This window comes from Salmo salar, chromosome 04 (genome assembly GCF_965601325.2).
Source record: "Salmo salar chromosome 04, fSalSal1, whole genome shotgun sequence".
Classification (NCBI taxonomy): Eukaryota; Metazoa; Chordata; class Actinopteri; order Salmoniformes; family Salmonidae; genus Salmo; species Salmo salar.
Genome location: NC_138294.1, coordinates 93,174,107 through 93,198,468, shown reverse-complemented (window position 1 = coordinate 93,198,468; position 24,362 = coordinate 93,174,107). Strand labels below are relative to the sequence as shown.

The following is a 24,362-nucleotide window of genomic DNA, read 5'->3' as shown; positions in this document are numbered from 1 at the left end:
GGCTATATACAGGGTGTTATGGTACAGAGTCAGTGTGGAGGCTATATACAGGGTGTTACGGTACAGAGTCAGTGTGGAGGCTATATACAGGGTGTTATGGTACTGAGTCAGTGTGCAGGCTATATACAGGGTGTTATGGTACTGAGTCAGTGTGCAGGCTATATACAGGGTGTTATGGTACTGAGTCAGTGTGGAGGCTATATACAGGGTGTTATGGTACTGAGTCAGTGTGCAGGCTATATACAGGGTGTTATGGTACTGAGTCAGTGTGCAGGCTATATACAGGGTGTTACGGTACAGAGTCAGTATGGAGGCTATATACAGGGGGTACCGGTACAGAGTCAATGTGGAGGCTATATACAGGGTGTTACGGTACAGAGTCAATGTGGAGGCTATATACAGGGGGGTACTGGTACAGAGTCAGTGTGGAGGCTATATACAGGGTGTTATGGTACTGAGTCAGTGTGCAGGCTATATACAGGGTGTTACGGTACAGAGTCAGTGTGCAGGCTATATACAGGGTGTTATGGTACTGAGTCAGTGTGCAGGCTATATACAGGGTGTTATGGTACTGAGTCAGTGTGCAGGCTATATACAGGGTGTTATGGTACTGAGTCAGTGTGCAGGCTATATACAGGGTGTTATGGTACTGAGTCAGTGTGGAGGCTATATACAGGGTGTTATGGTACTGAGTCAGTGTGCAGGCTATATACAGGGTGTTATGGTACTGAGTCAGTGTGCAGGCTATATACAGGGTGTTACGGTACAGAGTCAGTATGGAGGCTATATACAGGGGGTACCGGTACAGAGTCAATGTGGAGGCTATATACAGGGTGTTACGGTACTGAGTCAGTGTGCAGGCTATATACAGGGTGTTACGGTACAGAGTCAGTATGGAGGCTATATACAGGGGGTACCGGTACAGAGTCAATGTGGAGGCTATATACAGGGTGTTACGGTACAGAGTCAATGTGGAGGCTATATACAGGGGGGTACTGGTACAGAGTCAGTGTGGAGGCTATATACAGGGTGTTATGGTACTGAGTCAGTGTGCAGGCTATATACAGGGTGTTACGGTACAGAGTCAGTGTGCAGGCTATATACAGGGTGTTATGGTACTGAGTCAGTGTGCAGGCTATATACAGGGTGTTATGGTACTGAGTCAGTGTGCAGGCTATATACAGGGTGTTATGGTACTGAGTCAGTGTGGAGGCTATATACAGGGTGTTATGGTACTGAGTCAGTGTGGAGGCTATATACAGAGGGTACCGGTACAGAGTCAATGTGGAGGCTATATACAGGGTGTTACGGTACAGAGTCAATGTGGAGGCTATATACAGGGTGTTATGGTACTGAGTCAGTGTGCAGGCTATATACAGGGTGTTATGGTACTGAGTCAGTGTGCAGGCTATATACAGGGTGTTATGGTACTGAGTCAGTGTGGAGGCTATATACAGGGTGTTATGGTACTGAGTCAGTGTGCAGGCTATATACAGGGTGTTATGGTACTGAGTCAGTGTGCAGGCTATATACAGGGTGTTATGGTACAGAGTCAGTGTGGAGGCTATATACAGGGTGTTACGGTACAGAGTCAGTGTGCAGGCTATATACAGGGTGTTATGGTACTGAGTCAGTGTGCAGGCTATATACAGGGTGTTATGGTACTGAGTCAGTGTGGAGGCTATATACAGGGTGTTATGGTACTGAGTCAGTGTGGAGGCTATATACAGGGTGTTATGGTACTGAGTCAGTGTGGAGGCTATATACAGGGTGTTATGGTACAGAGTCAGTGTGGAGGCTATATACAGGGTGTTACGGTACAGAGTCAGTGTGGAGGCTATATACAGGGTGTTACGGTACTGAGTCAGTGTGGAGGCTATATACAGGGTGTTATGGTACTGAGTCAGTGTGCAGGCTATATACAGGGTGTTACGGTACTGAGTCAGTGTGGAGGCTATATACAGGGTGTTATGGTACTGAGTCAGTGTGCAGGCTATATACAGGGTGTTACGGTACAGAGTCAGTATGGAGGCTATATACAGGGGGTACCGGTACAGAGTCAATGTGGAGGCTATATACAGGGTGTTACGGTACTGAGTCAGTGTGCAGGCTATATACAGGGTGTTACGGTACAGAGTCAGTATGGAGGCTATATACAGGGGGTACCGGTACAGAGTCAATGTGGAGGCTATATACAGGGGGTACCGGTACAGAGTCAATGTGGAGGCTATATACAGGGGGCTCCGGTACAGAGTCAATGTGGAGGCTATATACAGGGGGTACCGGTACAGAGTCAGTGTGGAGGCTATATACAGGGGGTACCGGTACAGAGTCAATGTGGAGGCTATATACAGGGGGTACCGGTACAGAGTCAATGTGGAGGCTATATACAGGGTGTTACGGTACAGAGTCAATGTGGAGGCTATATACAGGGGGGTACTGGTACAGAGTCAGTGTGGAGGCTATATACAGGGTGTTATGGTACTGAGTCAGTGTGCAGGCTATATACAGGGTGTTACGGTACAGAGTCAGTGTGCAGGCTATATACAGGGTGTTATGGTACTGAGTCAGTGTGCAGGCTATATACAGGGTGTTATGGTACTGAGTCAGTGTGGAGGCTATATACAGGGTGTTATGGTACTGAGTCAGTGTGGAGGCTATATACAGGGTGTTATGGTACTGAGTCAGTGTGGAGGCTATATACAGAGGGTTACGGTACAGAGTCAGTGTGGAGGCTATATACAGGGTGTTACGGTACAGAGTCAGTGTGGAGGCTATATACAGGGTGTTATGGTACTGAGTCAGTGTGCAGGCTATATACAGGGTGTTATGGTACTGAGTCAGTGTGGAGGCTATATACAGGGTGTTATGGTACTGAGTCAGTGTGGAGGCTATATACAGGGTGTTATGGTACTGAGTCAGTGTGGAGGCTATATACAGGGTGTTATGGTACTGAGTCAGTGTGGAGGCTATATACAGGGTGTTACGGTACAGAGTCAGTGTGGAGGCTATATACAGGGTGTTACGGTACTGAGTCAGTGTGGAGGCTATATACAGGGTGTTATGGTACTGAGTCAGTGTGGAGGCTATATACAGGGTGTTACGGTACTGAGTCAGTGTGGAGGCTATATACAGGGTGTTATGGTACTGAGTCAGTGTGCAGGCTATATACAGGGTGTTATGGTACTGAGTCAGTGTGGAGGCTATATACAGGGTGTTACGGTACTGAGTCAGTGTGCAGGCTATATACAGGGTGTTACGGTACAGAGTCAGTGTGGAGGCTATATACAGGGTGTTATGGTACTGAGTCAGTGTGCAGGCTATATACAGGGTGTTACGGTACAGAGTCAGTGTGCAGGCTATATACAGGGTGTTATGGTACTGAGTCAGTGTGCAGGGGAGTACAGTTTAGTTGAAGAGTATTTTCCTAATGTCTCCCCTTTCAGAAGCCCTTTAGGAATGTGAATGAATCGTCCTGCTTATGAATATCCACTTTTCCTGTAATCAGTGAAATAATGAATGAATGTTGTTTTCCTGTTCTTCCTGACTAAAATCTGTATAATAATGCCAATGGATTGTTATTATATTTATTGTTAATGATTATGTCCTAATCATTGAATTTTATCGGTTCATGTCCTTCCCTGTGTATTAGGAGTTGTGAATGCATCGTTGAATTGATAAACCTATATAATTTATTGTTGTTGATAGTTGTTGTCCTGTTCTTCCTGGGTAGAAGCTGCGTAGGAATGTCAACCTGCTGGAGAAGCTGGTGTCTCAGGACTCAGTGTCGTGTCTGGTCGTCAACCTTTACCCTGGCAACCAGGGATTCTCCCTCATGCTCCGCGGCAAGAATGGATCTGGTGAGAGTCCGAGATCAATCGATCCTAACCAAACCTTTAAAATCTCACACACACACACACACACACACACACACACACACACACACACACACACACAACACACAACACACAACACACACACACACACGGTACATCCTGATGACATAACGCCACACTGTATGTATCATTGAATCTCTGAGGTACTGTATGTATCATTTTGGAAGGATGTCTTTGTTTGCTAGACTCTGAGACGATCCGTCTGCCGTATGAGGAAGGACAGCTGTTGGAGTACCTGGATGCCGAGGAGCTTCCTCCTATCCTGGTCGATCTCTTAGAGAAGTCCCAGGTGTGTGTTCCTCCTATCCTGGTTGATCTCTTAGAGAAGTCCCAGGTGTGTGTTCCTCCTATCCTGGTCGATCTCTTAGAGAAGTCCCAGGTGTGTGTTCCTCCTATCCTGGTCGATCTATTAGAGAAGTCCCAGGTGTGTGTTCCTCCTATCCTGGTCGATCTATTAGAGAAGTCCCAGGTGTGTGTTCCTCCTATCCTGGTCGATCTCTTAGAGAAGTCCCAGGTGTGTGTTCCTCCTATCCTGGTCGATCTCTTAGAGAAGTCCCAGGTGTGTGTTCCTCCTATCCTGGTCGATCTATTAGAGAAGTCCCAGGTGTGTGTTCCTCCTATCCTGTTTGATCTCTTAGAGAAGTCCCAGGTGTGTGTTCCTCCTATCCTGGTCGATCTATTAGAGAAGTCCCAGGTGTGTGTTCCTCCTATCCTGGTCGATCTCTTAGAGAAGTCCCAGGTGTGTGTTCCTCCTATCCTGGTCGATCTATTAGAGAAGTCCCAGGTGTGTGTTCCTCCTATCCTGGTCGATCTATTAGAGAAGTCCCAGGTGTGTGTTCCTCCTATCCTGGTCGATCTATTAGAGAAGTCCCAGGTGTGTGTTCCTCCTATCCTGGTCGATCTCTTAGAGAAGTCCTAGGTATTGCCTCCCTGTCTCCTTGTCCCCACTCTGTCTCCTTGTCCCCACTCTGTCTCCTTGTCCCCTCTCTGTCTCCTTGTCCCCACTCTGTCTCCTTGTCCCCACTCTGTCTCCTTGTCCCCTCTCTGTCTCCTTGTCCCCTCTCTGTCTCCTTGTCCCCTCTCTCTGTCTCCTTGTCCCCTCTCTCTGTCTCCTTGTCCCCTCTCTCTGTCTCCTTGTCCCCTCTCTCTGACTCCTTGTCCCCTCTCTCTGACTCCTTGTCCCCTCTCTCTGACTCCTTGTCCCCTCTCTCTGACTCCTTGTCCTCTCTCTCTGTCTCCTTGTCCCCTCTCTCTGACTCCTTGTCCCCTCTCTCTGACTCCTTGTCCCCTCTCTCTGACTCCTTGTCCCCTCTCTCTGTCTCCTTGGCCCTCTCTCTGTCTCCTTGGCCCCCGCCCGCCCTCTCTCTGTCCTGCCCCTCTCCGCTCCGGCCCCTCTCTCTGTCTCCTTGGCCCTCCCGCTCCTGGCCCCTCTCGTCTCCGGCCCCCCGCACTTGTCCCCTCTCTGTCTCCTTGTCCAGGTGAACATCTTCCACTGTGGCTGTGTGGTAACAGAGGTCAGAGACTACAGACAGTCTGGCAACACTAAGATGCCCTCCTTCCAGAGCAGACACGTCCTGCTACGGCCCACCATGCAGGTAGGAACTAGCACTGCCTTCTACAGTCATAGAAATATAACGTATAGAGCAGACACCGTACAGGTAGGAACTAGCACTGCCTTCTACAATTATAGAAATATAACGTATAGAACAGACACGTCCTGCTACGGCCCACCGCGGTAGGAACTATCACTGCCTTCTACAATCATAGAAATATAACGTATAGAACAGACACCGTGCTGCTACGGCCCACCATGCAGGTAGGAACTATCACTGCCTTCTACAATCATAGAAATATAACGTATAGAACAGACACCGTGCAGGTAGGAACTAGCACTGCCTTCTACAATCATAGAAATATAACGTATAGAGCAGACACCGTGCAGGCATGGAACTAGCACTGCCTTCTACAATCATAGAAATATAACGTATAGAGCAGACACCGTGCAGGTAGGAACTAGCCCTGCCTTCTACAATCATAGAAATATAACGTATAGAGCAGACACCGTGCAGGCATGGAACTAGCACTGCCTTCTACAATCATAGAAATATAACGTATAGAACAGACACCGTGCAGGTAGGAACTAGCACTGCCTTCTACAATCATAGAAATATAACGTATAGAGCAGACACCGTGCAGGCATGGAACTAGCACTGCCTTCTACAATCATAGAAATATAACGTATAGAACAGACACCGTGCAGGCATGGAACTAGCACTGCCTTCTACAATCATAGAAATATAACGTATAGAGCAGACACCGTGCAGGCATGGAACTAGCACTGCCTTCTACAATCATAGAAATATAACGTATAGAGCAGACACCGTGCAGGCATGGAACTAGCACTGCCTTCTACAATCATAGAAATATAACGTATAGAGCAGACACCGTGCAGGCATGGAACTAGCACTGCCTTCTACAATCATAGAAATATAACGTATAGAGCAGACACCGTGCAGGCATGGAACTAGCACTGCCTTCTACAATCATAGAAATATAACGTAAAGAACAGACACCGTGCAGGCATGGAAGTAGCACTGCCTTCTACAATCATAGAAATATAACGTAAAGAACAGACACCGTGCAGGCATGGAAGTAGCACTGCCTTCTACAATCATAGAAATATAACGTATAGAGCAGACACCGTGCAGGCATGGAACTAGCACTGCCTTCTACAATCATAGAAATATAACGTATAGAGCAGACACCGTGCAGGCATGGAACTAGCACTGCCTTCTACAATCATAGAAATATAACGTATAGAGCAGACGCCGTGCAGGCATGGAACTAGCACTGCCTTCTACAATCATAGAAATATAACGTATAGAACAGACACCGTGCAGGCATGGAACTAGCACTGCCTTCTACAATCATAAAAATATAACGTATAGAACAGACACCGTGCAGGCATGGAACTAGCACTGCCTTCTACAATCATAGAAATATAACGTATAGAGCAGAGACCGTGCAAGGTAGGAACTAGCACTGCCTTCTACAATCATAGAAATATAACGTATAGAACAGACACCGTGCAGGCATGGAACTAGCACTGCCTTCTACAATCATAGAAATATAACGTATAGAACAGACGCCGTGCAGGCATGGAACTATCACTGCCTTCTACAATCATAGAAATATAACGTATAGAACAGACACCGTGCAGGCATGGAACTAGCACTGCCTTCTACAATCATAGAAATATAACGTATAGAGCAGACACCGTGCAGGCATGGAACTAGCACTGCCTTCTACAATCATAGAAATATAACGTATAGAGCAGACACCGTGCAGGCATGGAACTAGCACTGCCTTCTACAATCATAGAAATATAACGTATAGAGCAGACACCGTGCAGGCATGGAACTAGCACTGCCTTCTACAATCATAGAAATATAACGTAAAGAACAGACACCGTGCAGGCATGGAACTAGCACTGCCTTCTACAATCATAGAAATATAACGTATAGAGCAGACACCGTGCAGGCATGGAACTAGCACTGCCTTCTACAATCATAGAAATATAACGTATAGAGCAGACACCGTGCAGGCATGGAACTAGCACTGCCTTCTACAATCATAAAAATATAACGTATAGAACAGACACCGTGCAGGCATGGAACTAGCACTGCCTTCTACAATCATAGAAATATAACGTATAGAACAGACACCGTGCAGGCATGGAACTAGCACTGCCTTCTACAATCATAGAAATATAACGTATAGAGCAGACACCGTGCAAGGTAGGAACTAGCACTGCCTTCTACAATCATAGAAATATAACGTATAGAACAGACACCGTGCAGGCATGGAACTAGCACTGCCTTCTACAATAATAGAAATATAACGTATAGAGCAGACACCGTGCAGGGTGAGAAGCAAGGGAACAGTGGTATTCCAACTTTTTCAACGGGGACTCGACCCCGAATCGAACAACACAACCTTAAAGGGATACTTCACATTTTTGGAAATGTCTCTCTCTAGTATGAAGGTAGTTTCGCGAGCCAATGCTAACTAGCGTTAGCGCAATAACTGGGAATCTATGGGCATATCTGTTAGCATGCTAGTAGATACCCATAGACTTACACACACACACACACACACAATACCCCCACTTTGAATATCATTGCTCTAGAACCATAGACATTAATGGATAGAACAGCCACCATGCAGGTAAGAACCAGGAGAACACTCTAGAACCATAGACATGAATGGATAGAACGGCCACCATGCAGGTAAGAACCAGGAGAACACTCTAGAACCATAGACATGAATGGATAGAACAGCCACCATGCAGGTAAGAACCAGGAGAACACTCTAGAACCATAGACATGAATGGATAGAACAGCCACCATGCAGGTAAGAACCAGGAGAACACTCTAGAAAATGTACTTTTAACAAGGCACACCTGTTAATTGAAATGCATTCCAGGTGACTACCTCATGAAGCTGGTTGAGAGAATGCCAAGAGTGTGCAAAGCTGTCAACAAGGCAAAAAGGGTGGCTACTTTGAAGAGTCTCAAATATAAAATATATTTTGCTTTAACACTTTTTTGGGGTTATTACATGATTCCAAATGTGTTATTTCATAGTTTTTACTATTTTCTACATTGTAGAAAATAGTAAAAAAAATGAAATAAAGAAAAATCCTTGAAAGATTAGGTGTGTCCAAACGTTTGACTGGTACTGTATGTCAGTAGAACATGCCATGAGAAGAAGAGAGCCATGAGAAGGAGAGACCTGTTCGTTATGTCAGAGTGGTGATGATGATATGCTATCAGAATGATGTGCAAAAGGCTTCCTGAGTGACTCAGCGGTCTGAGCCACTGCATCGCAGTGCTTGAGGCGTCACTACAGACCCGGGTTCGATCCCAGGCTCGATCCCAGACCCACGAGGCGGTGCACAATTGGCCCAGCGTCGTCCGGGTTGGGGGAGGGTTTGGCCGGCCGGGATTTCCTCGTCTCATCTCGCTCTAGCGACTCCTTGTGGCGGGCCGGGCGCCTGCAAGCTGACTTCCGGTCGCCAGCTTCATGGTGTTTCCTCCGACACATTGGTGCGTCTGGCTTCCGGGTTTAAGCGAGCAGTGTGTCAAGAAGCAGTGTGGCTTGGCAGGGTCATGTATCGGAGGACGCATGGCTCTCGACCTTCGTCTCTCCCCAGTCCGTAGGGGAGTTGCAGCGATGGGACAAGACTGTAACTACCAATTGGATCCCACGAAATTGGGGAGAAAAAGGGGTAAAAGTGATATAAAAAAAAAATGTATAAAAGAATGATGTACATAGGACATTTTATTCCAGAATAGCCTTCAATCATTACAGCTTGGAACGTGGATACTAAATTCTGACCTTTGACCCTGCTGTCCCCAGACACTGGTCTGTGACGTCCATGCCATGACCAGTGACCACCAGAAATGGACACAGGTGAGTTACCGAGGTCATACGAACCTGATCACACCAACAATCACATCAATTAATCAATTAATCACATCTGTCTAATTTACCTCCTCGTTTCTCATCATCCACCTTCATCTTCCCTTCTTTTCCTCTCTTCTCCTTTCCTCTCCCCTTCCACCCTTCTTGCATGTTCCTCCCTTATCACCGCCCTCGTCATCTATCCCCCTTCTCTTTCCCTCTCTCTCTCTTCCTCTCTCCCTTTCCCCCCACCACCTCCTCTCTTTTCCCTTTTTCCATTTCTCTCATCTGTCGTCTCTTCTCCTCCTCTCCTCTCATCTCTCCTCTCTTCTCCTGTCTCATTCTCCTCTCATCTCTCCTCTCCTCCTCTCATTTCTCCTCTCATCTCTCCTCTCCTCCTCTCATTTCTCCTCTCATCTCTCCTCTCCTCTCCTCCTCTCATCTCTCCTCTCATCTCTCCTCTCCTCCTCTCATTTCTCCTCTCATCTCTCCTCTCTCTCCTCTCATTTCTCCTCTCATCTCTCCTCTCCTCCTCTCATTTCTCCTCTCATCTCTCCTCTCCTCCTCTCATCTCTCCTCTCCTCCTCTCATTTCTCCTCTCATCTCTCTCTCTCCTCTCATTTCTCCTCTCATCTCTCCTCTCCTCCTCTCATTTCTCCTCTCATCTCTCCTCTCCTCCTCTCATTTCTCCTCTCATCTCTCCTCTCCTCCTCTCATTTCTCCTCTCATCTCTCCTCTCCTCCTCTCATTTCTCCTCTCATCTCCTCCTCTCATTCTCCTCATCTCTCCACTCTCTTTCTCTCTCATTTCTCCTCTCATCTCTCCTCTCCTCCTCTCATTTCTCCTCTCATCTCTCCTCTCCTCCTCTCATTTCTCCTCTCATCTCTCCTCTCCTCCTCTCATTTCTCCTCTCATCTCTCCTCTCCTCCTCTCATCTCTCCTCTCCTCCTCTCATTTCTCCTCTCATCTCTCCTCTCCTCCTCTCATTTCTCCTCTCATCTCTCCTCTCCTCTTCTCATTTCTCCTCTCATCTCTCCTCTCCTCCTCTCATTTCTCCTCTCATCTCTCCTCTCCTCCTCTCATTTCTCCTCTCATCTCTCCTCTCCTCCTCTCATTTCTCCTCTCATCTCTCCTCTCCTCTCATCTCATCTTCTCCTCTCATCTCTCCTCTCATTTCTCCTCTCTTCTCCTTTTCTCATTTCTCCTCTCATCTCTCCTCTCCTCCTCTCATTTCTCCTCTCATCTCTCCTCTCTTCTCCTCTTCTCATTTCTCCTCTCATCTCTCCTCTCCTCTCTCCTCATCTTCTCCTCTCGTCTCATCCTCTCGTCTCACTCTTCTCATCTCTCCTCCTCCTCTGTCCTCTCTTCTCCTCTGTTCTCCTCCTCTCGTCTCTCCTCTCATCTCTCCTCCTCCTCTGTTCTCCTCCTCGGTTCTCCTCCTCTCTCCTCCTCCTCTGTTCTCCTCCTCGGTCCTCCTCTCTCCTCCTCCTCTGTTCTCCTCCTCTGTTCTCCTCCTCTCTCCTCCTCCTCTGTTCTCCTCCTCGGTCCGCCTCTCTCCTCCTCCTCTGTTCTCCTCCTCTGTTCTCCTCCTCTGTTCTCCTCTGTTCTCCTCCTCTGTTCTCCGCTGTTCTCTCCTCCTCCAGGAGGATAAGTTCCAGTTAGAGAGCCAGTTACTGCTGGCCACAGCTGATCCTCTGTGTCTGGATCCGTCGATCTCTGTCACCTGTACAGCCAATCACCTGCTCTATAACAGGCAGAAGATGAACACGTTCTCCATGAAACGGTACACACACACAGAGACACACACACACAAACACACACACAGAAATGCACACACAGAGACACACACACACAGAAACGCACACACAGACACACACACACAGATACACACAGGCACACACACACAGATACACACAGGCACACACACACAGACACACACACACAGATACACACAGGCACACACACACACACACACACACACACAGACACAGATACACTGACCTGTTTCTCCTCTGTCCGTAGTTGTTTTAAGCGTCACTCTCGGGCGGCGCTAAACCGTCAACAGGAGGTGTCCTACCTGGCCACGCCCCCCCAGCTGGGTCTCTATGACTACCTGCAGAGGAGGAAGGAGAGGAAGCCTGCCCCTTCGATAGACCTGAAGATCTCCAAGGCCGGAAACGTCAGATCACAATTACCCCCCCCCCCCTCCTCCAATTTACAAAAACACTTTTATTAACAAATCCAATCCGGACAACACGTTGGGATCAGACTGACCTCTCACCGTTCTCACCGTTCTCACCGTTCTCTGTCCTCCCCCCTTTCTCTCCTTTACAGTGTGTGGACATGTGGAAGCAGAGCAACTGTCAACTCACTGTCCCCAAGGAGATTGGTGTGAGTCAGTCTTTCTCAACCACAGCTACCTGTCTGCCACAAACGTTGTCAGTCAGTGACTGGTACTGAGATATGGACCAGGTCGGGGTCAATATCAATTGAAGTCAGTCATTTTTAACATTTACATTTTAGCAGACGCTCTTATCCAGAGCGACTTACAGTAGTGAATGCATACATTTTTTTTGTACTGGTCCCCCGTGGGAATCGAACCCACAACGCTGGCGTTGCAAACACCATGCTCTACCAACTGAGCCACAGGGAAGCTAGTCATTTCAGGAAGTGTTTTAAATGAAAAATACCTTTTTGAAATAAAATCGTTTTTTTTTCTTCCTTTTTCAGCTTATTGAGCTCATTGAAAATAGATGCTGTTTTTTTATTATTAGAATTTCAGTTTACTTCCTGAATTGACTGACTTGAATTGGAAATGAGCCCTTGACTAGTGTTCATACTGTCTCTGTGTTCCCAGGTAGAGAAATATGCAGTGGTAGAGAAGTCAGTGAAGTTGCAGGAGTCTCAGCCCACTGTCTGGCCTGCAGAGGTAAGACTACTCACTTCCTGGTGTCACACTCTTTATCTTCCCCTCTTACTGACCCACTGTCTGACCTGCAGAGGTAAGACTACTCACTTCCTGGTGTCACACTCTTTATCTTCCCCTCTTACTGACCCACTGTCTGGTCTGCAGAGGTAAGACTACTCACTTCCTGGTGTCACACTCTTTATCTTCCCCTCTTACTGACCCACTGTCTGGCCTGCAGAGGTAAGACTACTCACTTCCTGGTGTCACACTCTTTATCTTCCCCTCTTACTGACCCACTGTCTGGTCTGCAGAGGTAAGACTACTCACTTCCTGGTGTCACACTCTTTATCTTCCCCTCTTACTGACCCACTGTCTGGTCTGCAGAGGTAAGACTACTCACTTCCTGGTGTCACACTCTTTATCTTCCCCTCTTACTGACCCACTGTCTGGCCTGCAGAGGTAAGACTACTCACTTCCTGGTGTCACACTCTTTATCTTCCCCTCTTACTGACCCACTGTCTGGCCTGCAGAGGTAAGACTACTCACTTCCTGGTGTCACACTCTTTATTCCCCCCCCCCCCCCCGGACAGGAAGTGATAGATGACTATACGTTTGAGTGTGAGGTTGGGGGCCAGGGCCAGAGGACCAAGGTGTCCATCTTCCAGTCGGTGGGGGACCCTCTGGTCTACGGAAAGATCTACTGCGCCAAAGAACCCAAAGCAGAGGAGGACAGGAACGACCTTCTCCTCATACATCCACCGTAAGGAGACTGGCGAGGGAACAAACCTGCAGAGGAACATAATATTTTCACTGGCTTTGACAGTGTCTTTTTTTCCCCCACCAGGTTCCTAATAGGCTCAAAGAGAGATGCTGATCGGTAAGTGACTGTCTATTTGTCCTTTCTGAAAACATTTGTTCTCTGGTGTAGGGTGTTGACTGTGTAGTAGGGTGTTGACTGTGTAGTAGGGCGTTGACTGTGTGGTAGGGCGTTGACTGTGTAGTGGGGTGTTGACTGTGTAGTAGGGCGTTGACTGTGTGGTAGGGCGTTGACATTGACTGTGTGGTAGGGCGTTGACTGTGTAGTAGGGCGTTGACTGTGTAGTAGGGCATTGACTGTGTGGTAGGGCGTTGACTGTGTGGTAGGGCGTTGACTGTGTAGTAGGGCATTGACTGTGTGGTAGGGCGTTGACTGTGTAGTAGGGCGTTGACTGTGTAGTAGGGCGTTGACTGTGTAGTAGGGCGTTGACTGTGGTGTGTGTGTGTGTGCGTATGTGTGTGTGCGTGCGTGCGCGTTACAGGTTTCTGTCCCAGTATAAAGGTGTGTATGAGCAGGATGTGAAGTGCCAGGTGAAAATGTCTCATAACTCAGGCATCATGGGACAGAACCAACTCTCCGCCGACCGAGAGACAGAGGTACACACCAAAACACGCTATAGAACCAACTCTCAGCCAAGCAGAGAGAGAGATACACACCAAAACACGCTATAGAACCAACTCTCAGCCAAGCAGAGAGAGAGGTACACACCAAAACACGCTATAGAACCAACTCTCAGCCAAGCAGAGAGAGAGGTACACACCAAAACACGCTATAGAACCAACTCTCAGCCAAGCAGAGAGAGAGGTACACACCAAAACACGCTATAGAACCAACTCTCAGCCAAGCAGAGAGAGAGGTACACACCAAAACACGCTATAGAACCAACTCTCAGCCAAGCAGAGAGAGAGGTACACACCAAAACACGCTATAGAACCAACTCTCAGCCAAGCAGAGAGAGAGGTACACACCAAAACACGCTATAGAACCAACTCTCAGCCAAGCAGAGAGAGAGGTACACACCAAAACACGCTATAGAACCAACTCTCAGCCAAGCAGAGAGAGAGGTACACACCAAAACACGCTATAGAACCAACTCTCAGCCAAGCAGAGAGACAGAGGTACACACCAAAACACGCTATAGAACCAACTCTCAGCCAAGCAGAGAGAGAGATACACACCAAAACACGCTATAGAACCAACTCTCAGCCAAGCAGAGAGAGAGGTACACACCAAAACACGCTATAGAACCAACTCTCAGCCAAGCAGAGAGAGAGGTACACACCAAAACACGCTATAGAACCAACTCTCAGCCAAGCAGAGAGAGAGATATAGAGCTTGTTGTTGTTGTTGTGGATTCACCTAATGCCCGTTGTGTGTCCCCAGGCGGACGGTCTATCAGCCTTGGTTCAGCCGTCAGCTGTGTTGGGGAAGGGGGTGAAACACCGGCCTCCCCCCATCAAACTACCCTCCGGGTCGGGCAGCAGCTCCTCAGGTTAGCCCCTTCTCTAACCAGCCTGGAGGTTTGCGTCTGCATCTCATTCCAGAAAGTCGTTCTTCTCTACTTGACATCTGATTGGTGCTCCTACTTTCTCCCATCTCTCTCTCTCGCTCTCTCTCTCTCTCTCTCTCTCTCTCTCTCTCTCTCCCTGCTCCCTCTCTTCCTCCTCTCCTCTCTCAAGGTAACCTGTATAGTTCAGCGCAGGCTACCAGTGGTCTCCTTAAGTGTCTTACGCCCCGACCAGGAACAGGCCCCTGCTCAGTCAAGCCCCAGTCTCTGAGTAGGAAGCACTCAGTGGAGCTGGGACAGGGGTTACAGCTGGGGAGGCAGTTAGGACAGGTGGGGTTGTTGTCCCCAGCAGCCCTGTCTCCCATGGAGTCGACACAGAGTGAGTACCTGACCAGTCTGTCAAACAGTCAGTCAGTCAGTTTATCAAACGGTCAGCCATGTGTGGAAGATGGCACCAATCAGAGAAGGCTTACGAGTTCCAACCCAATCAGAGAAGGCTTACGAGTTCCAACCCAATCAGAGTAGGCTTACGAGTTCCAATCAGAGAAGGCTTACAAGTTCCAACCCAATCAGAGAAGGCTTACGAGTTCCAATCAGAGAAGGCTTACGAGTTCCAACCCAATCAGAGAAGGCTTACGAGTTCCAACCCAATCAGAGAAGGCTTACGAGTTCCAACCCAATCAGAGAAGGCTTACGAGTTCCAACCCAATCAGAGAAGGCTTACGAGTTCCAACCCAATCAGAGAAGGCTTACGAGTTCCAACCCAATCAGAGAAGGCTTACAAGTTCCAACCCAATCAGAGAAGGCTTACGAGTTCCAACCCAATCAGAGAAGGCTTACGAGTTCCAACCCGACTTTTCTATTGAGTGACTTTAGTGTTTATCTTAACTTTGTCTGTACATAACGTTCATACTAGTATAACATATGACCACCAATCACTTCTGGACATCAGATAAACAGTTACTGAACCTCCATTTAGACTTCAAATAGGACTTAATCTCCAGCTCAGCTATTCCACTGTTTATACCCGACCCTATTCCTTTGTTCCATGTGCTATCAAAATACTGTAGCCGTAAACGCGGGAGAGGAGGTGGAGTCCTGGTGAAATTGAGGCGAAGAGAAAAACCCGAACGGGTCCTCCCTTCCATTCTGTTTTCAAATGTCCAGTCACTCGAGAATAAAATGGATGAGCTTCATTCGAGAGTCTCTTATCAGAGAGACTTTGGAACAGCTTCAGTATTATATGTCTTACTAAGACGTGTCTGGATGATGACGCCATGCACGTAGTACTCTGTAGATTCTCCATTTCCGTGGCAGCAGGACGGCCGGCTTCGAGGAACACAAAAGGAGGTGTTTTATCATAAATAACAACTGATGTGCTGCTTCTAGTGTGAAGGAAATCTTCAGCTTTTGCTCACATGATATAGAATACCTCATGGTAAGCTGCAGACCTTTTTTTAATCTACCAAGAGAGTTCTCATCCGTAATTATCACGGCTTGTCTACATTCCTCCACAGGCCAACACCACTCTGGCACTTAATCACCTGTATGGGGCCATAAAAAAAAAGGAAATCGCTCACCCAGAGGCAGCGTTTCTGGTGAGCGGGGACTTTTTAATGCGGGGAGACTTAAAACCGTCCTACCTCACTTCTACCAATACATCTCCTGCACCACTAGGGGCGCTAGACCACTTTTATTCTACCCACAGAAACGCACACAAGGCCCTCCCTCGTCCTTCCTCTGGCAATTCTGACCATGACTCCCACTGTCCTGCTTCGAAATAAAAGCTCAAACAGGAAGTACCAGTGATGCGTTCAATACGGAAGTGGTCGGACGAAGAATACGCGAGGGCTACAAGACTGTTTTGCTAGTACAGACTGGGATATGTTCCGCGATTCAATCCGATAGCATTGAGGAGCTTACCACATCAGTCACGGGCTTCATCAGTAAGTACATGGACGATGTCGTCCCCACAGTGACGATAAGAACGTATCCAAACGGAACACCAGGGCACATTCTCAATGCATGCGCAGACTCGCTGGTGGGTATCTTGAGACATTTTCAATCTCCTGATTTAAACTAATCATGTAAATGTAATTAATTAGAAAGTCGGGGCACCACGGAAGAATGTTGTCTTCCGAATAAACTCTTAAAGACCTGGTAATCTTTTACATCAATAGCAGTCAATATTTAATCGTCACCTTATGTAGTCTCATCTGAACGTCGTAAAATTCTTGGTTATCTTCACGGACCCTGGCTTACAAGTTGAATCAGCAATACAAAATTTGGTTTATTTATTTATTTACTAAATACCTAAATAAATCACACAGAATTACATATACAGAGGATACATTGATTACTAATTATGTCATAAAAGAAAAAGTCCCTAGTGGACGGAACCGATATGACGGCTGGTTACACACAGGAAGAGGGGTTGGGTTTTGAATGAAAGCGCGGGAAGACTGAGGAACAAAAGGATTGGGTCTCTATCGGACCTCATGAAGCTACGCCATCGTAAATACAGAGTCTTACGCATTCTAAATAACCGCCCATTTGGAAAAGGAAAAGGCAAGAAATATTTACTCTGAGCTGCGCTTCGGTAGATTGGTCGTAGATGGAAGGCTGGGTTGCCCAGCAGAGATCTCCCTTGTCCTTTGAAGAATATGTCTTGTGGTAGAACGGATACGTTGTAGTACCGTCGTCGTGTGGTAGAACGGATACTTTGTCCGTCCTTTCCTAGCCGACGTTTACAGCTGCTGCTGATAACTCGACGTCTAGGATGTATCACTTCTTTAGTGAATAAGAGTTCAAAGTTCATACCAAGTTGCCATAGTATAAGCTCATGCTATATTCTGGCTGGTGTAGTCGAAATTCATCCTTCCGGCATGTCGATCGTCATCTTCCACGTTGAAATTCGCCCTTCTAAACGTATGGACGTCAGTCCTCACGTCACCGGGAACACAAGGTTGACTTTCGTCAATGGGCTTTTATAGTGGTTTGAGAGAAGGGCGTATTTCATAGTTCACAACCAATGCCTGTTCACATGGGCGGGGCCACTGAGTGACCATAGTTAATTTATGAAAACAATTCTCTCATTTAGAAGGTAAAATGACATTTCATCTTTTCACAAATAGTTTCATATTTAAACATTTAAATTGCACAACAATTCCATGTGAATCTGATAACTAGAATGTGTAGATTTTCCAAGATACAGTTTATGTCGTCCTGTCATCAGTCATCATGTCTCAGACGCCAACTGATCTGACATCATATTCATTAAGTACCAACGGATACTTTCAACTGGTTGGATTACCGAAATATGGTTCCATTCCCCAACCTTTTGATGTTACCAGACTCTCTCTATGTTAACAAAGGGCTTTCTAAGAGTCCGTTCTGTAGAGTAGAGAGAGAAAAGGAGGAAAGGTATTTATGTGGGTCACAAACCTCACCAACAGGACAACGTCATGACAATCCCCAACATACTGGACTGAAACTAGATCCCCCTACAACATACCGCTCTGAAACTAGATCCCCTACAACATACTGGACTGAAACTAGATCCCCTACAACATACTGGTCTGAAACTAGATCCCCTACAACATACTGGTCTGAAACTAGATCCCCTACAACGTACTGGACTGAAACTAGATCCCCTACAACATACTGGTCTGAAACTAGATCCCCTACATACTGGACTGAAACTAGATCCCCTACAACATACTGGTCTGAAACTAGATCCCACTACAACATACTGGACTGAAACTAGATCGCCTACAACGTACTGGTCTGAAACTAGATCCCCTACAACATACTGGTCTGAAACTAGATCCACTACAACATACTGGTCTGAAACTAGATCCACTACAACATACTGGTCTGAGACTAGATCCCCTACAACATACTGGTCTGAAACTAGATCCCCTACAACGTACTGGACTGAAACTAGATCCCCTACAACATACTGGTCTGAAACTGGATCCCCTACATACTGGACTGAAACTAGATCCCCTACAACATACTGGTCTGAAACTAGATCCCCTACATACTGGACTGAAACTAGATCCCCTACAACATACTGGTCTGAAACTAGATCCCACTACAACATACTGGACTGAAACTAGATCGCCTACAACGTACTGGTCTGAAACTAGATCCCCTACAACATACTGGTCTGAAACTAGATCCCCTACAACACACTGGTCTGAGACTAGATCCCCCTACAACATACTGGTGTGAAACTAGATCCCCCTACAACATACTGGTGTGAAACTAGATCCCTGGGAGAGGTTATATTCTGTACTGTTCAACCAGTCCAGTAAATGTGGATTCATGTTGTCTAATAACTTTATGTAATACATGGTTTTGGTAACATGTTACAAATGCTTTACTATGTAACCAAGTTGTAACAGTATATACCTGTGTAATTACCATGAACCCCCTCTTTGCCCTGAACCCCTCTTTTCTACCCCTCTTTTCTCCGCCCCTCTTCCCCCTGACCCCCTCTTCTCCGTGACCCCCCTCTTCTCGCCCCCTCTTTTCTACCCCTCTTCTCTTTGACCCCCTCTTCTCTCCCCTCTCTTCCCCCTGACCCCCTCTTTTCCGTGACCCCCTCTTCTCTCCCCTCTCTTCCCCCTGACCCCCTCTTTTCCGTGACCCCCTCTTCTCTCCCCATCTTCTCCCTGACCCCCTCTTCTCTCCCCCCTCCTCCCCCTGACCCCCTCTTCTTCGAGACCCCCTCTTCCCTTCCCCCTGACCCCCTCTTCTCTCCCCCCTCTTCCCCCTGACCCCCTCTTCTCTCCCCCCTCTTCTCTACCCCTCTATTCCTCCTGACCCCCTCTTCTCTCTCTCCTCTCTCAGGATCGGGGACCCCGAGGCCGCCCACCCCAACCAACACCCCTTGTTCCACTCCTCACCCCCCCGACTCCCTCCTTTCCCTCCCTCCCTCCGTCACCCCCACCCCTCCGGACCCCCAGGCCCTCCTGACCCCCTACCCCCAGCAGCTGTCCCTGTCCCAGGCTCTACCCGTAATGAATATCCCTCTAGCCACCATGGGAACCTCCATCACAACACGGACCAGCTCCTCTCAGGTCATGGCTAACCCTGCTGGACTCAACTTCCTTAACGTGGTGGGATCTGTCTGGTAAGGATCTACAAACTCTAACCTAGGAATAGATTGTCCACCGTCTATGTGTTATCCAGACAGAAAAGAGAAATAGGCATAAAAAAACTAAAACATTTCAATTTAGAGCAATAAAGAAATGGAATAATTGAACTGAGGAAACTAGAAACTTTTCAATATATAAAATGTAAACAATACTTTAAAACCATTTAAAATATAATACATAGGAAAGTTGTGCTGGACAATGGTAGATGAAGAATCAATATATATTTTTAGACTGTTAGAGTATTTATCTGGTCAATATATTAGTGTATCATGTCTGTTTGTAACAGTGTGTTATATATTTATGTGAAAAATGTGTTCGTATTATAAATTGTATTTTAATATTTAAGGACACTTGGAAGATTAGTCCAAATGAGGACGAAAATATATCCAAATCAAATCCTAGTTGTTTTAAAACCTCCGGGGACCTTTTTAATAGTCGGGTTGATTTGATTCTATTACAGAGCTATAGCCAAAACCTGATGCTAATTGTCATGAAACCCTTGATTAGGTCAATCCGGTGAGCTAGTTCAGGGCTACAATAAAATGGGGTAATGTCTGGGGATGCCTGAGGAGAGGGTTTTAAAAACCACTGCTCTGAATCTACCTACTCGATTTGTCTGGTGTAAAACTCACGGACGATTAGTAAAGGTTAAATCAAGTTTATTCACCCATTGGGCCAATACAGCTGCATAAGACAAATACATACCTGTTTGTGTAATTACCATGAACCCCCTCTTTGCCCTAACCCCCCTCTTTTCTACCCCTCTTCTCTCCCCTCCTCTTCCCCCTGACACCCTCTTCTCCGTGACCCCCTACCCTGTAGCTCAGTTGGTAGAGCATGGTGTTTGCAACGCCAGCATGGTGTGTGCAACGCCAGGGTTGTGGGTTCGATTCCCACGGGGGGCCAGTACAAAAAAAAATATATATATATATTTTTTTTTTTCTAAATAAAAAAAAATGCATGAAATGTATGTGTATATATGTGTATATATATATATATATATATAAACCCCAATTTGGATGGAGTATCCTCCTTCTCTGTAAACATTACCTCTTTATTACTAGGCAGGAAGTGAAGTGATACGGGCGTTTAAACTGTTCCTTATCGTGACCTGACCTCGACCCCCCCCCATTCCTCACTCATCCTCATCTCTCCGTCAAGGCCTGCCAACGAGTGATCGTCTTTCCTTAACTCAATACATTCCAAGCTTAATTGCCTCCATCATATACCTTCCTCCTACAAATGACCCATTAACTTCTGGTGTAGAAACCGGGCTTTGGCACCCCTCATGTCTCGAATATAACTGATGATTAAACAATATTTAAAGTTTGGATATCTGAACACATCACCGACCGGTAAGGATTCCGTTTCTCTGTAGGCACTAGGATCTGTCTAGTACAGCTTCTGACTGCGAGACGCGAGACTAAATATGTCTTGTCTGAGTTATACCTCAGTCTGTCTTTCTGTCTTGTCTGAGTTATACCTCAGTCTGTCTTTCAGTCTTGTCTGAGTTATACCTCACTCTGTCTTGTCTTTCTGTCTTGTCTGAGTTATACCTCACTCTGTCTTTCTGTCTTGTCTGAGTTATACCTCACTCTGTCTTGTCTTTCTGTCTTGTCTGAGTTATACCTCACTCTGTCTTTCTGTCTTGTCTGAGTTATACCTCACTCTGTCTTGTCTTTCTGTCTTGTCTGAGTTATACCTCACTCTGTCTTTCTGTCTTGTCTGAGTTATACCTCACTCTGTCTTGTCTTTCTGTCTTGTCTGAGTTATACCTCACTCTGTCTTGTCTTTCTGTCTTGTCTGAGTTATACCTCACTCTGTCTTGTCTTTCTGTCTTGTCTGAGTTATACCTCACTCTGTCTTGTCTTTCTGTCTTGTCTGAGTTATACCTCACTCTGTCTTTCTGTCTTGTCTGAGTTATACCTCACTCTGTCTTGTCTTTCTGTCTTGTCTGAGTTATACCTCACTCTGTCTTGTCTTTCTGTCTTGTCTGAGTTATACCTCACTCTGTCTTTCTGTCTTGTCTGAGTTATACCTCACTCTGTCTTTCTGTCTTGTCTGAGTTATACCTCACTCTGTCTTTCTGTCTTGTCTGAGTTATACCTCACTCTGTCTTTCTGTCTTGTCTGAGTTATACCTCACTCTGTCTTGTCTTTCTGTCTTGTCTGAGTTATACCTCACTCTGTCTTTCTGTCTTGTCTGAGTTATACCTCACTCTGTCTTGTCTTTCTGTCTTGTCTGAGTTATACCTCACTCTGTCTTTCTGTCTTGTCTGAGTTATACCTCACTCTGTCTTGTCTTTCTGTCTTGTCTGAGTTATACCTCAGTCTGTCTTTCTGTCTTGTCTGAGGTATACCTCACTCTGTCTTTCTGTCTTGTCTGAGTTATACCTCACTCTGTCTTGTCTTTCTGTCTTGTCTGAGTTATACCTCACTCTGTCTTTCAGTCTTGTCTGAGTTATACCTCACTCTGTCTTGTCTTTCTGTCTTGTCTGAGTTATACCTCACTCTGTCTTTCAGTCTTGTCTGAGTTATACCTCACTCTGTCTTTCTGTCTTGTCTGAGTTATACCTCACTCTGTCTTTCTGTCTTGTCTGAGTTATACCTCACTCTGTCTTTCTGTCTTGTCTGAGTTATACCTCAGTCTGTCTTTCTGTCTTGTCTCTAAGCCTTGTCTGTCATTATAGCTCAATCTATTTCAGTCTACTCAATGTGTCTCTCTCTCTCTCTCCCTGCTAGGTCTGCAGGGTGATGCAATATAACAATGTGTCTCTCTCTCTTTCTCTCTTTCTCAATTCAAGGGGCTTTATTAACATGGGAAACATATCTTAACATTGCCAAAGCAAGTGAAATAGATAATAAGCAATACAAATTAAACAGTAAATATTACACTCACAGAAGTTCCAAAAGAATAAAGACATTTCAAATGTCATATTATGTTTATATACAGTGTTGTAACAATGTGCAAATAGTTAAAGTACAAAAGGTAAAATAAATAAGCATAAATATGGGTTGTATTTACAATGGTGTTTGTTCTTCACTGGTTGACCTTTTCTTGTGGCAACAGGTCAAAAATCTTGCTGCTGTGATGGAACACTGTGGTATTTCACCCAGTAGATATGGGAGTTTATCAAAATTAGATTTGTTTTCAAATTCTTTATGGATCTGTGTAATCTGAGGGAAATGTGTGTCTCTAATATGGTCATACATTTGGCAGGAGGTTAGGAAGTGCAGCTCAGTTTCCACCTCATTTTGTGGGCAGTGTTGCACATAGCCTGTCTTCTCTTGAGAGCCAGGTCTGCCTACGGCGGCCTTTCTCAATAGCAAGGCTACGCTCACTGAGTCTCTGTCTCTCTCTGTGTGTCCGTGCAGCAGTCCCCAGACTCTGATGACTTCCAGTCAGATGTTGGGTTCTGGTCTCAACCTCAGTGGTCTGGGAGGACTGATGCCTACGACACAGTCAGGTAACACAGACTGCCTACCACACAGCCAGGTAACACAGCCAGGTAACACAGACTGCCTACCACACCAGGTAACACACTGCCTACCACACAGCCAGGTAACACAGACTGCCTACCACACCAGGTAACACAGACTGCCTACCACACAGCCAGGTAACACAGACTGCCTACCACACCAGGTAACACAGACTGCCTACCACACAGCCAGGTAACACAGACTGCCTACCACACAGCCAGGTAACACAGCCAGGTAACACAGACTGCCTACCACACCAGGTAACACAGCTGCCTACCACACAGCCAGGTAACACAGACTGCCTCACCAGCAGGCCGCAGGTAACACAGACGCTGGCCTGACCACACAGCCAGGTAACACAGACTGCCTACCACACAGCCAGGTAACACAGACTGCCTACCACACAGCCAGGTAACACAGACTGCCTACCACACCAGGTAACACAGACTGCCTACCACACAGCCAGGTAACACAGACTGCCTACCACACCAGGTAACACAGACTGCCTACCACACCGCCAGGTAACACAGACTGCCTACCCACAGCCAGGTAACACAGACTGCCTACCACACCAGGTAACACAGACAGCCTACCACGCAGTCACACACCCTCACCACAGTCCCAAGCCGACAGGAAGAGATAAATGAACTGCTGTGTGTTACAGGAAGTCCATTTGGTTTGAACAGCAGTCCAGGCCTCAGACCACTCAACCTTCTCCAGGTAAGTCCCCGAGTCCCTCCTCTTCATCCTCTGGTCTGAAGAATGTGTTTACACTGGACTGAGTCCCTGATTTTAATATCCATCCTCCCTTTTTACATCTTTCTCTCTGTTTCGCCCCCCTCTCTCACCCTCCCTCCCCTCCTCTCTCTCCAACCTTATCTCTCTCTGTCCCCTCTCGTGCTTCCTTCTCTCTCCTCTCTCTCCTCTTCCTCTCCCCTCCTCTTCCTTCTCTCTCTCTCTCCCACTCTCCTCCTCTCTCTCTGTCCCCTCCCTCTCTCCTCTCTCCCCCCTCCTCTCTCTCTCTTTCTCCCCCCTCTCTCCCCCCTCATCTGTCTCGGTGTCTCTCTCTGTCCCCTCTCCTGCTTATTTCTCTCTCCTCCTCCTCTCTCTCTCTTCCCCCTCCTC

General features: G+C 46.8%; 1 protein-coding gene across 3 annotated transcripts in view; it reads left to right on the top strand.

Moving 5' to 3' along the window:
* LOC106583669 (transcription factor SPT20 homolog) overlaps positions 1 to 24,362 on the top strand; it is a 36,364-nt gene that overhangs the window by 4,462 nt on the left and 7,540 nt on the right. For all 3 annotated transcript variants that reach the window (XM_082974827.1, XM_082974826.1, XM_082974825.1), the window contains 16 exons: positions 3,734 to 3,860; positions 4,082 to 4,185; positions 5,375 to 5,491; positions 9,317 to 9,370; positions 11,005 to 11,144; positions 11,384 to 11,540; positions 11,696 to 11,752; positions 12,219 to 12,290; positions 12,860 to 13,029; positions 13,114 to 13,146; positions 13,568 to 13,682; positions 14,470 to 14,578; positions 14,766 to 14,972; positions 19,451 to 19,733; positions 23,133 to 23,224; positions 23,902 to 23,957. In XM_082974827.1, coding sequence (XP_082830953.1) covers positions 3,734 to 3,860; positions 4,082 to 4,185; positions 5,375 to 5,491; positions 9,317 to 9,370; positions 11,005 to 11,144; positions 11,384 to 11,540; positions 11,696 to 11,752; positions 12,219 to 12,290; positions 12,860 to 13,029; positions 13,114 to 13,146; positions 13,568 to 13,682; positions 14,470 to 14,578; positions 14,766 to 14,972; positions 19,451 to 19,733; positions 23,133 to 23,224; positions 23,902 to 23,957 — 1,893 coding nt within the window. The remainder of the gene's footprint in view (positions 1 to 3,733; positions 3,861 to 4,081; positions 4,186 to 5,374; positions 5,492 to 9,316; positions 9,371 to 11,004; positions 11,145 to 11,383; positions 11,541 to 11,695; positions 11,753 to 12,218; positions 12,291 to 12,859; positions 13,030 to 13,113; positions 13,147 to 13,567; positions 13,683 to 14,469; positions 14,579 to 14,765; positions 14,973 to 19,450; positions 19,734 to 23,132; positions 23,225 to 23,901; positions 23,958 to 24,362) is intronic.